The 15,932-nt window shown below is 51.8% G+C and overlaps 1 protein-coding gene across 1 annotated transcript in view; it reads left to right on the forward strand.

Annotated features, from left to right (window-relative positions):
* The first annotated feature begins 6,268 nt into the window (after nt 1-6,268).
* Nucleotides 6,269-15,932, forward strand: part of LOC136002960 (elongin-B-like) — a 58,268-nt gene continuing 48,604 nt past the window's right edge. Inside the window, 2 exon segments of the mRNA XM_065658197.1 lie at nt 6,269-6,280; nt 6,960-7,103. Coding sequence (XP_065514269.1) covers nt 6,269-6,280; nt 6,960-7,103 — 156 coding nt within the window.

The raw sequence follows: 15,932 nt of genomic DNA on the forward strand, positions 1-15,932 counted from the left end.
AGCAAGGCTTTTGTTTGTTACACACTAAATGTCAAGGTTCTTATAACTTTGTCAAGTCAGTGTCTTGCTTGCAGTTCACATGAGCTGAGTTCGCTGCTTATCTAACTCTTGTTCTGCTAACTGTATTAGATTTACATGACCCCTACTATCTTACCATCCCTCCACACCCTGCCTTGCCCTGCCTTGCCTTGCCTGCCTTGCCTTGCCTTGCCTTGCCCTGCCTCGCCCTGTCTTGCTTTGCCCTAACTTGCCTTGCCCTGCCTCGCCCTGCCTTTCCTTTTCCCGCCTTGCGTGCCTTGCCCTGCCCTCCCCTGCCTTGCCGTGCCTTAACTTGTCCTGCCTTGCCCTGCCTTGCTTTGCCTTGCCTTACCCTGCCTTGCCTTGCTTTGCCTTCTTGTACCTTGCCTTGACCTGCCTTGCCTTCCCTTGCCCTGCCTTGCCTTACCCTGCCTTGCCTTGCCCTGCCTTTCCTTGCCCTACCTTGCTTTGACCTGCCTTGCATTGCTGTAGCTTGCCTTGCCCTTCCTTACCTTGCCTTGCCCTACCTTGGTTTGACCTTGCCTTGCAAGGGTTCCTTGCCCTACCCTGCTTTGACCTGCCTTGCATTGCCGTAGCTTGCCTTGTCCTTCCTTACCCTGCCTTGCCCTGCCTTGCCTTTCTTTGCCCTGCCTTGCCTTTCTTTGCCCTGCCTTGCCTTTCTTTGCCCTGCCTTGCCCTGTTCAGCCCTGCCCTGCCCTGTTCTGCCTTGCCCTGCCTTCCCTTGCCCTGCCCTACCCAGCCTTACCCTGCCCTGCCTTGAGCTACCGTGCCCTGTCTTGCCTTACCTCGCCTTTCCTTGCCCTGCCTTGCCTTGCCCTTCCTTACCTTGCACTGCCCTGCCTTGCCTTGCCTTGCCTTGCTTTGCTTTGCCCTGCCCTGCCTTGCCCTGCCCTGACTTGCCTTGTCCTGCATTGCCTTTTCCTGCCTTTCCTTGCCCTTCCTTGTAATGTGCTGCCCTTCCCTGCATTGCCTTGCCTTGCCCTGCCTTGCTTTGCCTGGCAGGGAAAGGAAAGGGAAGGAAAGGGAAGGAAAGGGAAGGAAAGGGAAGGAAAGGGAAGGAAAGGGAAGGACAACAAAATAAAAAATTCAAAGCAAAACAACACTTGTATTCATTGTGTTATTTGTCCTTGAAATGGATTTTGGAACTGAAACCCCCCAGTCCTTTCGGGCAAACAGTGTCTTTGTTAATTGACTGACTGTGAGGAAAGAGAAGAGGAGAGGAGAGGAGAGGAGAGGAGAGGAGAGGAGAGGAGAGGAGAGGAGAGGAGAGGAGAGGAGAGGAGAGGAGAGGAGAGGAGAGGAGTTCTGTTAGGCCTGGAGTTCTGCGTGACAAGCCCTGAGTGAAGCCTGAGGGCTCCATACCTGATACCACAGGCAGTATGGCTACTGGAAGTAAGGCTCCCCTGGCAAAAAATCCGCACTGTAATTTTGCAAAAGAGGGACACTCTTAGGTTGCTCACTCCCCTATTTTGTAGGTACAGGGACTGATTCGGGGCCAGCACCCCAAAGGCTTCCTCCAAAGGGTGCTGGGCGCAGGGGGGGCAGGCGGGGCTGCACATGTGTGGCTCCTTCACCCCCATGTCACAATACCAGCACCCGGCAACGCAGCAGTCACGAGGCCCCGCGCAGGATCCAAAGGAGCGGCCTCCGGTGCCCACTGCCAGAGCTCAAAAAAATTAACATAAAATAAAGTAAATTAATAAATAAACCACAAAATAAAATAAAGTAAAATCAAACCAAAGCAACCCTTGTATTCATTGCGTTATGTGTCTGTATGGGAATGTAGCGGATGATTTGGCGAGGAGGTTAGTTAAGTTTAAATACACTCAAGTGACTTGCACCTGTCTGTAGAAAAAGTACATACATCACACTAATTGTTTTACTGACCTTGTGCGCTTAACGAGTAGAACGTCTGTGTTAGATAACATAGGCCTGTGAGAAGCTCTAGGCACCTTATCACTATGTCTGAGATTCTTGCTTTGTTGTGAGAAAGAGCGGGAGGCTGTGCCTGCCTGAAACCTTGAAATACAGGCGAGCTCAGCAGGCACAGTGATCTTCCAGTAGGGCTGAACTTACCAGCGCCTGCGTCCCCGCTTGTGTCACCTCTGCCTGGGAGCTTAGGTGCGACTTCGGAGATCCCCCAGTAGAGAGGTCACTAAAATACAACTTGCTCTTTGCAATGCCTTTGTGGCCTCTGGCTCTTCTTGCGATACGCCTGTGTATGTGTACACATTTGGCGTTAGTCGGAAGTCACTAGAAGCAGCCATGCTGGGGTTTGCAAAAACACCGGGGACAGGGGAGGCCTCGAGGGTGACTCCCCAAACTCCAGGATGGCTCGGTACGGAGTGCTGGGCCCCCGTGGCTGCTCTCCTGTCTGAACTGGCTCCGCCGGAGGCATGGCCTCAGATTGATGATGGGGCGGTGATTATCCCCCAGGTAATTCAGACAGCTATGCTAAGGTTTCCATGGAGAGCGGCATCGACTTCTTCTCGCAAATTAGCGGGGAGATTGGGATGGTTATTCGTTACTGGTCTCAGAGCTCTTGATCGTGAAGTTGTTGCATTGCAGAGTAAAGTAAGAGGATTGGAAAAGCAGGTTGGGATTTTACGGGATGCAAAGGTGATTGCACAAGAAGTAATTACTGTCCAAGCAGAGCGGTGCTATGAGCTGCAAGATAACGTAGAGCGGTTGCTAGTGTGTATTGCTAAGGAACAAAGGGAAAAATATGCAAAAAGTGAGTTTCTTTGTTCTCAGGTTTGTGCTCTTACCACAAAACGCTCTTGGAATCCCAAGGAATGGGATGGAAATATTTGGAGTGAATCCTCAGACTCCAATAGTGAGTCTGAATTTGATCCTGACTTAAACGGCAGGGAGGTGGTGGGAGCACAACCCCCCATACACATGATGCAGCAGCACGAACAAGCAGATGAGGGAGGGCAAATCGCACGTACTCACTCTCCAAAGGAGTTAACGGCATTTTCAGAGATCTCTCAGCAGACATGTCCCCATTGTCCCCCTTGACCCCGTTGTCCCCAATATCCCCATTGTCCCCATTATCCCAAATATCCCCATTGCCCCCATTGCTGCCATTGCCCCCAGTGTCCCCATTGCCCCCATTGCCCCCATTGTCCCCCTTGACCCCATTGCCCCCAATATCCCGAATGTCCCCATTGCCCACCTTGACCCCATTGTCCCCCAAATCCCCATTGTCCCCATTATCCCAAATATCCCCATTGCCCCCATTGCTGCCATTGCCCCCAGTGTCCCCATTGCCCCCATTGCCCCCATTGCCCCCATTGCCCCCAATGTCCCCATTAACCCCATTGCTCCCATTGCCCCTCTTGACCCCATTGTCCCCAATATCCCCATTGTCCCCATTATCCCAAATATCCCCATTGCCCCCATTGCTGCCATTGCCCCCAGTGTCCCCATTGCCCCATTGCCCCCATTGCCCCCATTGTCCCCCTTGACCCCATTGCCCCCAATATCCCCAATGTCCCCATTGCCCACCTTGACCCCATTGCCCCCATTGCCCCCATTGCCCCCATTGCCCCTATCACCCCCAATATCCCCATTGCCCCGATTACCCCCATCGCCCCCATTGCCCCCATCGCCCCCAATATCCCCATTGCCCCCATGGCCCCCACTGTCCCCACGTCCCCTCACCTCCCTCTCCGATGTCCCCCCAGCCGGTGGCCACGCAGGGGGTCCCAGGTGGGAAGCGCAGGCTGGGGGCGGGGAGGCAGACGGGCAGGACGGCGGCCGAGAAGGGGCCGGGCCGGGCCAGCTGGGCCAGCGCGATGTCCCCGCTCGTGGCCTCGCCCGCGTAGGCCGGGTAGGGCAGGACCTGCCCCAGGGGGACGGACACCCCCGCCCCGGCCGGGCCCGACAGCTCCGGGGCCCCCAGGAGAACCGAGTACGAGCCGGGGTCACGGTCCCTGCGGGGACGTTGGGGGGACATGGGGATGTTGGGGACATTGGGGACATTGGGGTCACCAGGGGTCACTGGGGGTCACAGTCCTTGCGGGGACATTGGGGGGACATGGGGGATATGGGGACATTGGGGGCATGGGGGACATTGGGGACATTGGAGGCATTGGGGGCATTTGGGGAACATTGGGGTCACCAGGGGTCACTGGGGGTCACGGTCCCTGCAGGGACGTTGAGGGGACATGGGGGATGTGGCGATGTTGGGGGCATGGGGGACATTGGGGGCATCAGGGGGACATGGGGATGTTGGGGACATGGGGACGTTGGGGGCATGGGGGACATTGGGGACATGGGGACATGGGGACATTGGGGTAACCAGGGGTCAGTGGGGGTCGCAGTCCCTGTGGGGACATTGGGGACGTTGGGGGGACATGGGGACGTTGGGGTCATCAGGGGGTCATGGGGACCTTGAGGACATGGGGGACATTGGGGACATTGGGGTCACCAGGGGTCACCGGGGGTCGCGGTAACTGGAGGGACATTTGGGTCATGGGGTCACAGGGTCACCCCCAGTTCCAGCCCCATTACTGGCCCCAGTTCCCCCCAGTCCTCCCAGTTCCCCCCAGTTCCCCCCAGTCCCCCCAGCCCCACAACTGGTCCCAGTCCTCCCTCCAGCCCCACAACTGGTCCCACCCCCGTGATCTCCTGTCTGACATGTCACCCCAGCCCCACCACTGGTCCCAGTCCCCCCGGTTCTCCCAGTCCCCCCAGTTCTCATGTCTGGAAGCAGTGGGCGGCCGTGAGCAGCCAATCGGGCGCCACCAGGGAGGCGCCGCAGACGTGGCGGCCGCGGCGCCGCAGGGACCCCTGCCAGGGCCACTGCCCCTCCCCCGCGTCCTCGCCGCCCACGTTGCGCGACAGGCCCAGCAGGGGACGCCCGCAGCCTGGGGACAGGGGGGACAGTGGGGACAATGGGGACAATGGGGTAACGGGGTGATGGGACAATGGAGATAATGGGAACAGTGGGGATGGTGGGGACAATGGGGGTAATGGGGACAATGGGATAATGGGGATAAGGGGGATAATGGGACAATGGGGACAATGGGATAATGGGATGATGGGGACAATGGGATAATGGGATAATGGGGATAATGGGGATAATGGGAAAATGGGGATAATGGGGACAATGGGATAATAGAGTGATGGGGACAATGGGACAATGGGGACAATGAGGATAATGGGGTAATGGGGACAATGGGATAATGGGGGTAATGGGGTAATGGGGACAATGGGGACAATGGGGACAATGGGGATAATGTGGACAATGGGATAGTGGGGATAATGGGACAATGAGGTTGATGGGACAATGGGACAATGGGGACATGGGGCTCCCCCCGGGTCCCCCCACACTCACTGATCTTCGACCTCGTCAGCTGCCCCGGGGAACCTGCAGGGGGCACCAGGGGGTCAGGGGGACCCAGGCGTCCGGGCCCCACATCTCCCCCCCATTACCCCCCACCAAGGGACCCAGGCGTCTGGGCCCCACACACCTGTGTCGCAGCCGTGGGTCGCGTGCTGTGGGGCAGCCAGCCACAGCAGCAGCAGCAGGAGGGAGTCGGGGGTCCCCATGGCAGCCCAGCCCCCCAACCCCCGCCCCACGGCGACGCCGCTTTAAATGGGGCCCGTGGGGCGGGGCCAGGCGGGGCCACTCACCCAACGGGTTCGCCCACGCGCCGTGGGGCAGGGGTGGGGCCCGGACGCCTGGGTCCCTCACCCCACGTCACCCCCGCGTGTGGGGCCCAGACACCCGAGTCCCCTGGATTTGGGGTCACTTATTGGCAGATGTGGGGCCCGGACGCCTGGGTCCCCTGGATTTGGAGTCACTTATGGGGCAGATGTGGGGCCCAGACGCCTGGGTCCCCTCACCCCACATCACCCCCATATGTGGGGCCCGGACGCCTGGGTCCCTTGTGGTTTGGAGTTCACTTATGGGGCAGATATGGGGCCCGGACGCCTGGGTCCCTTCCCCTCCCCCAACACACAAACACCCCCCGACCCACAAATTGCCCCAAATCGCCCCAAAAAACGGCCCCTGTGGGGCACCCACCCCCCAAACCCCCAAATCCCCACTTATGGGTCCCCCAGGACCCCAAAAACCCCAAATCCGCCACCCCCAGGACCCTCCGATATCCCCCAGAAACCCCGAAATGCCCCAAAATGCCCCAAAATGCCCCAAAATGCCTCAAAACCCACTTTGACCTCCCCAAGATGGCAGCGGGGGCGGGTTGACCTCCTCAAAATGGCGCCCGGAGTGAGCGGGGTTTTGACCTCCCCAACATGAGGGCGGGCGGGGGGGGCGTGGACTCCACCCCATTGGCTGCAGCCGCCGCAGGGGCTGCTGGGATCGTGGGGACCCGGAAGGAAGCAGCGGCGCCATCATGGTGAGCCTGGAAAAAAAAAACAAACCCAAAAAACCCCGATTTTTCCCCCAAAATCCCACCCGGGGACCCTCTCCCACCCCAGGGAAACCCCCCGCGTTGGGGGAAGCCCCGAGTTTGCGTGGGAAACCTGCAATTTGCGCAGGAAAAGCGGCTCCTCCTCCGCCCCGCCACGCACCCCCTCGCCACGCCCCTTTTTTCCTTTTAAGGGAAACCATGCCCCCGCCTTGGCCACGCCCCCAGGACCCCCCCGACATGTGACCCCTGACCCCCATGTGACCCCAGACCCCCCCATGTGACCCCTGACCCCCATGTGACCCGCCCCATGACCCCGTGTGACCCCAGACCACATGACCCCAGACCCCCATATGAACCCGTGACCCCCATGACCCCGGGACCCCCCGTGACCCCTGACCCCCATGTGATCCCCCTATGACCCCACATGACCCCGGACGACAATATGACCCCAGACCCCCCCCGTGACCCCCTGACCCCCCGTGACCCCCTGACCCCCACATGACCCTGTGACCCCCGTGACCCCTGACCCCCAAGGACCCCCAGGAAGTGTTCCTGATGATCCGGCGCCACAAAACCACCATCTTCACGGTTGCCAATGAGTCCAGCACCGTCCTGGAGCTCAAGCGCGTGGTGGAGGGGATCCTGCACTGGCCCCCCAGCGAGCAGAGGCTCTACAAGGTACCTATGGACGCCATACGTACAGCGGAGACACAGAGAGACACATACAGACCCAGAGAGACCCACAACTGACCCAGAGAGACCATAGAGACTATAGAGACTGGATACATCACCATAGAGACCATAGAGACCCCTAGACACCATAGAGACCATAGAGACCCATAGAGACCATAGAGACCGGATACATCACCATAGAGACTATAGAGACCCATAGGGACAATAGAGACCATAGAGACCATAGAGACCCATAGAGACCCATAGAGACCAGAGAGACCAGAGAGACCATAGAGACCATAGAGACCGGATACATCACCACAGAGACCATAGAGACCATAGAGAACATAGAGACCATAGAGACCCATAGAGACCATAGAGACCATAGAGACCCATAGGGACCATAGAGACCATAGAGACCCATAGAGACCATAGAGACCCATAGAGACCGGATACATCACCATAGAGACCATAGAGACCCATAGGGACCATAGAGACCGTAGAGACCATAGAGACTGGATACATCACCATAGAGACCATAGAGACCATAGAGACCCTGAGAGACCATAGAGACCATAGAGATCGAATACATCACCATAGAGACCATAGAGACCACAGAGACCATAGAGACGCATAGAAACCCATAGAGACCATAGAGACCATAGAGATCGGATACATCACCATAGAGACCATAGAGACCCATAGCGACCATAGAGACCATAGAGACCATAGAGATCGGATACATCACCATAGAGACCATAGAGACCCATAGGGACCATACAGACCATAGAGACCCACAGAGACCATAGAGATCGGATACATCACCATAGAGACCATAGAGACCCATAGGGACCATAGAGACCATACAGTCCATAGAGACCATAGAGACCATAGAGACCCATAGAGATCGAATACATCACCATAGAGACCATAGAGACCCATAGGGACCATAGAGACCATAGAGATCGGATTCATCACCATAGAGACCATAGAGACCATAGAGACCATAGAAACCCATAGAGACCGGATACATCACCATAGAGACCACAGAGACCCATAGGGACCATAGAGACCGGATACATCACCATGGAGACCATAGAGACCCATAGAGACCATAGAGACCATAGAGACCATAGAGACCGGATACATCACCATAGAGACCATAGAGACCCATAGGGACCATAGAGACCATAGAGACCATAGAGATCGGATACATCACCATAGAGACTATAGAGACCCATAGAGACCATAGAGACCGGATACATCACCATAGAGACCATAGAGACCCATAGGGACCATAGATACCATAGAGACCATAGAGATCGGATTCATCACCGTAGAGACCATAGAGACCATAGAGACCATAGAAACCCATAGAGACCATAGAGACTGTATACATTACCATAGAGACCACAGAGACCCATAGGGACCATAGAGACCATAGAGACCATAGAGATCGGATACATCACCATAGAGACCATAGAGACCATAGAGACCATAGAAACCGGATACATCACCATAGAGACCATAGAGACCCATAGGGACCATACAGACCATAGAGACCCATAGAGACCATAGAGATCGGATACATCACCATAGAGACCATAGAGACCCATAGGGACCATAGAGACCATAGAGACCATAGAGACCATAGAGACCATAGAGACCATAGAGATCGGATCCATCACCATAGAGACCATAGAGACCATAGAGACCATAGAAACCCATAGAGACCGGATTCATCACCATAGAGACCACAGAGACCCATAGGGACCGTAGAGACCACAGAGACCATAGAGATGGGATACATCACCATAGAGACCATAGAGAGCCATAGAGACCACAGAGACCATAGAGACCCATAGAGACCATAGAGACCATAGAGATCAGATTCATCACCATAGAGACCATAGAGACCATGGAGACCATAGAAACCCATAGAGACCATAGAGACCGGATACATCACCATAGAGACCACAGAGACCCATAGGGACCATAGAGACCATAGAGATCGGATACATCACCATAGAGACCATAGAGACCACAGAGACCCATAGAGACCATAGAGACCATAGAGACCCATAGAGACCATAGAGACCATAGAGACCCATAGAGACCATAGAGATCGGATACATCACCATAGAGACCACAGAGACCCATAGGGACCATACAGACCATAGAGATCATAGAGACCATAGAGATGGGATACATCACCGTAGAGACCATAGAGACCCATAGAGACCATAGAGATCGGATACATCACCATAGAGACCATAGAGACCATAGAGACCATAGAGATCGGATTCATCACCATAAAGACCATAGAGACCATAGAGACCATAGAAACCCATAGAGACCATAGAGACCATAGAGACCAATAGAGACCATAGAGATCGGATACATCACCATAGAGACCATAGAGACCCACAGAGACCCACAGAGACCATACAGACCATAGAGACCCATAGAGACCATAGAGATCGGATACATCACCATAGAGACCATAGAGACCCATAGGGACCATACAGACCATAGAGACCCATAGAGACCATAGAGACCATAGGGACCCATAGAGACCATAGAGACCCATAGAGACCATAGAGATCGGATACATCACCATAGAGACCATAGAGACCCATAGAGACCACAGAGACCATAGAGACCCATAGAGACCATAGAAACCATAGATACCCATAGAGACCATAGAGATCGGATACATCACCATAGAGACCCATAGGGACCATAGAGACCCATAGAGACCATAGAGACCATAGAGATCAGATTCATCACCATAGAGACCATAGAGACCATAGAAACCCATAGAGACCATAGAGACCGGATACATCACCATAGAGACCACAGAGACCCATAGGGACCATACAGACCATAGAGACCATAGAGACCATAGAGATGGGATACATCACCGTAGAGACCATAGAGACCCATAGAGACCATAGAGACCATAGAGACCCATAGGGACCATAGAGACCATAGAGATCGGATACATCACCATAGAGACCATAGAGACCCATAGGGACCATAGAGACCATACAGTACATAGAGACCATAGAGACCATAGAGACCATAGAGATCGGATACATCACCATAGAGACCATAGAGACCCATAGAGACCATAGAGACCCATAGAGACCATAGAGATCGGATACATCACCATAGAGACCATAGAGACCCATAGGGACCATACAGACCATAGAGACCCATTGAGACCATAGAGACCACAGAGACCCATAGAGACCATAGAGACCCATAGAGACCATAGAGACCATAGAGGTCGGATACGTCACCATAGAGGCCATAGAGACCCATAGGGACCATAGAGACCATAGAGACCCATAGAGACAATAGAGATCGGATACATCACCATAGAGACCATAGAGACCCATAGGGACCATACAGACCATAGAGACCCATAGAGACCATAGAGATCGAATACATCACCATAGAGACTATAGAGACCCATAGAGACCATAGAGACCCATAGAGACCATAGAGACCCATAGAGACCCATAGAGACCATAGAGATCGGATACATCACCATAGAGACCCATAGGGACCATAGAGACCATAGAGACCCATAGAGACCATAGAGATCGGATACATCACCATAGAGACCATAGAGACCCATAGGGACCATACAGACCATAGAGACCCATTAGAGACCATAAAGACCATAGATATCGGATACATCACCATAGAGACCGTAGAGACGCATAGGGACCATAGAGACCATACAGACCATAGAGACCATAAAGACCCATAGAGACCATACAGACTATAGAGATCGGATACATCACCATAGAGACCATAGAGACCCATAGGGACCATAGAGATCATAGTGACCATAGAGACCCATAGAGACCATAGAGACCGGATACATCACCATAGAGACCATAGAGACCCATAGGGACCATAGAGACGATATTAGACCATAGGGACCATAGAGACCATAAAGACCCATAGAGACCATACAGACCATAGAGATCGGATACATCACCATAGAGACCATAGAGACTCTTAGAGACCATAGAGATCGGATACATCACCATAGAGACCATAGAGACCATAGAGAACATAGAGACCATAAAGATCGGATACATCACCATAGAGACCATAGAGACCCATAGGGACCATACAGACCATAGAGACCCATAGAGACCATAGAGATCGGATTCATCACCATAGAGACCATAGAGACCATAGAGACCATAGAAACCCATAGAGACCATAGAGACCATAGAGATCGGATACATCACCATAGAGACCATAGAGACCCATAGGGACCATAGAGACCATAGAGATCGGATACATCACCATAGAGACCCATAGGGACCATACAGACCATAGAGACCCATAGAGACCCATAGAGACCATAGAGACCATAGAGATCGGATACATCACCATAGAGACCATAGAGACCCATAGAGACCATAGAGACCATAGAGATCGAATACATCACCACAGAGAATATAGAGACCCATAGAGACCATAGAGACCCATAGGGACCATAGAGGCCATAGAGACCGGATACATCACCATAGAGACCATAGTGACCCATAGGGACCATAGAGACCATACAGACCATAGAGACCATAGAGATCGGATTCATCACCATAGAGACCATAGAGACCATAGAAACCCATAGAGACCATAGAGACCCATAGAGACCACAGAGATCGGATACATCACCATAGAGACCATAGAGACCCATAGGGACCATACAGACCATAGAGACCCACAGAGACCATAGAGACCCATAGGGACAATACAGACCATAGAGACCCATAGAGACCATAAAGACCATAGATATCGGATACATCACCATAGAGACCATAGAGACCCATAGGGACCATAGAGACCATAGAGACCCATAGAGACCATAGAGATTTGATACATCACCATAGAGACCATAGAGACCCATAGGGACCATACAGACCATAGAGACCCATAGAGACCATAGAGATCGAATACATCACCATAGAGACTATAGAGACCCATAGAGACCATAGAGACCCATAGAGACCATAGAGACCATAGAGACCCATAGAGACCATAGAGATCGGATACATCACCATAGAGACCATAGAGACCCATAGGGACCGTAGAGACGATAGAGATCGGATACATCACCATAGAGACCATAGAGACCCATAGGGACCATAGAGACCATAGAGACCCATAGAGACCATAGAGATCGGATACATCACCATAGAGACCATAGAGACCCATAGGGACCACAGAGACCATACAGACCATAGAGACCATAGAGACCATATAGACCCATAGAGACCAGACAGACCATAGAGATCGGATACATCACCATAGAGACCATAGAGACCCATAGTGACCACAGAGATCATAGAGACCATGGAGACCGGATACATCACCATAGAGACCATAGAGACCCATAGGGACCATACAGACCATAGAGACCCATAGAGACCATACAGACCATAGAGATCGAATACATCACCATAGAGACTATAGAGACCCATAGAGACCATAGAGACCCATAGAGACCATAGAGACCCATAGAGACCATAGAGATCGGATACATCACCACAGAGACCATAGAGACCCATAGGGACCACAGAGACCATACAGACCATAGAGACCATAGAGACCATATAGACCCATAGAGACCATACAGACCATAGAGATCGGATACATCACCATAGAGACCATAGAGACCCATAGTGACCATAGAGATCATAGAGACCATAGAGACCGGATACATCACCATAGAGACCATAGAGACCCATAGGGACCATACAGACCATAGAGACCCATAGAGACCATACAGACCATAGAGATCGAATACATCACCATAGAGACTATAGAGACCAATAGAGACCATAGAGACCCATAGAGACCCATAGAGACCATAGAGACCCATAGAGACCATAGAGATCGGATACATCACCATAGAGACCATAGAGACCCATAGGGACCATAGAGACCATAGAGACCAATAGAGACCATAGAGATCGGATACATCACCATAGAGACCATAGAGACCCATAGGGACCATACAGAGCATAGAGACCCATAGAGACCATAGAGACCATAGAGATCGGATTCATCACCATAGAGACCATAGAGACCATAGAGACCATAGAAACCCATAGAGACCATAGAGACCGGATACATCACCATAGAGACCACAGAGACCCATAGGGACCATACAGACCATAGAGACCATAGAGATGGGATACATCACCGTAGAGACCATAGAGACCCATAGACACCATAGAGACCCATAGAGACCATAGAGACCATAGAGATCGGATACATCACCATAGAGACCATAGAGACCATAGAGACCCATAGAGACCATAGAGATCGAATACATCACCATAGAGACCATAGAGACCCATAGGGACCATAGAGACCATACAGACCATAGAGACCCATAGAGACCATAGAGATCTGATACATCACCATAGAGACCCATAGAGACCCATAGAGACCATAGAGATCGGATACATCACCACAGAGACCATAGAGACGCACAGGGACCATAGAGACCATACAGACCATAGAGACCATAAAGACCCATAGAGACCATACAGACTATAGAGATCGGATACATCACCATAGAGACCATAGAGACCCATAGGGACCATAGAGATCATAGTGACCATAGAGACCCATAGAGACCATAGAGACCGGATACATCACCATAGAGACCATAGAGACCCATAGGGACCATAGAGACGATATTAGACCATAGGGACCATAGAGACCATAAAGACCCATAGAGACCATACAGACCATAGAGATCGGATACATCACCATAGAGACCATAGAGACTCTTAGAGACCATAGAGATCGGATACATCACCATAGAGACCATAGAGACCACAGAGACCATAGAGAACATAGAGACCATAAAGATCGGATACATCACCATAGAGACCATAGAGACCCATAGGGACCATACAGACCATAGAGACCCATAGAGACCATAGAGACCATAGAGATCGGATTCATCACCATAGAGACCATAGAGACCATAGAGACCATAGAAACCCATAGAGACCATAGAGACCATAGAGACCATAGAGACCATAGAGATCGGATACATCACCATAGAGACCATAGAGACCCATAGGGACCATAGAGACCCATAGAGACCATAGAGATCGGATACATCACCATAGAGACCCATAGGGACCATACAGACCATAGAGACCCATAGAGACCCATAGAGACCATAGAGACCATAGAGATCGGATACATCACCATAGAGACCATAGAGACCCATAGAGACCATAAAGACCATAGAGATCGAATACATCACCATAGAGAATATAGAGACCCATAGAGACCATAGAGACCCATAGGGACCATAGAGACCATAGAGACCATAGAGACCGGATACATCACCATAGAGACCATAGAGACCCATAGGGACCATAGAGATCATACAGACCATAGAGACCATAGAGATCGGATTCATCACCATAGAGACCATAGAGACCATAGAAACCCATAGAGACCATAGAGACCCATAGAGACCACAGAGATCGGATACATCACCATAGAGACCATAGAGACCCATAGGGACCATACAGACCATAGAGACCCACAGAGACCATAGAGACCCATAGGGACCATACAGACCATAGAGACCCATAGAGACGATAAAGACCATAGATATCGGATACATCACCATCAAGACCATAGAGACCCATAGGGACCATAGAGACCATAGAGACCCATAGAGACCATAGAGATTGGATACATCACCACAGAGACCATAGAGACCCATAGGGACCATACAGACCATAGAGACCCATAGAGACCATAGAGATCGGATACATCACCATAGAGACCATAGAGACCCATAGGGACCATAGAGACGATAGAGATCGGATACATCACCATAGAGACCATAGAGACCCATAGGGACCATGGAGACCATAGAGACCCATAGAGACCATAGAGATCGGATACATCACCATAGAGACCATAGAGACCCATAGGGACCACAGAGACCATACAGACCATAGAGACCATAGAGACCATATTGACCCATAGAGACCATACAGACCATAGAGATCGGATACATCACCATAGAGACCAAAGAGACCCATAGGGACCATAGAGACGATAGAGATCGGATACATCACCATAGAGACCATAGAGACCCATAGGGACCATAGAGACCATAGAGACACATAGAGACCATAGAGATCGGATACATCACCATAGAGACCATAGAGACCCATAGGGACCACAGAGACCATACAGACCATAGAGACCATAGAGACCATATAGACCCATAGAGACCATACAGACCATAGAGATCGGATACATCACCACAGAGACCATAGAGACCCATAGAGATCATAGCGACCATAGAGACCGGATACATCACCATAGAGACCATAGAGACCCATAGGGACCATAGAGACCATACAGACCATAGAGACCATAGAGACTATAAAGACCCATAGAGACCATAAAGACCCATAGAGACCCATAGAGACCATAGAGATCGGATACATCACCATAGAGACCATAGAGACCCATAGGGACCATACAGACCATAGAGACCCACAGAGACCATACAGACCATAGAGATCGGATACATCACCATAGAGACCATAGAGACCCATAGTGACCATAGAGATCATAGAGACCATAGAGACCGGATACATCACCATAGAGACCATAGAGACCCATAGGGACCATACAGACCATAGAGACCCATAGAGACCATACAGACCATAGAGATCGAATACATCACCATAGAGACTATAGAGACCAATAGAGACCATAGAGACCCATAGAGACCATAGAGACCCATAG

Source organism: Caloenas nicobarica, unplaced genomic scaffold (genome assembly GCF_036013445.1).
Source record: "Caloenas nicobarica isolate bCalNic1 unplaced genomic scaffold, bCalNic1.hap1 Scaffold_86, whole genome shotgun sequence".
In the NCBI taxonomy this organism is placed as follows: domain Eukaryota; kingdom Metazoa; phylum Chordata; class Aves; order Columbiformes; family Columbidae; genus Caloenas; species Caloenas nicobarica.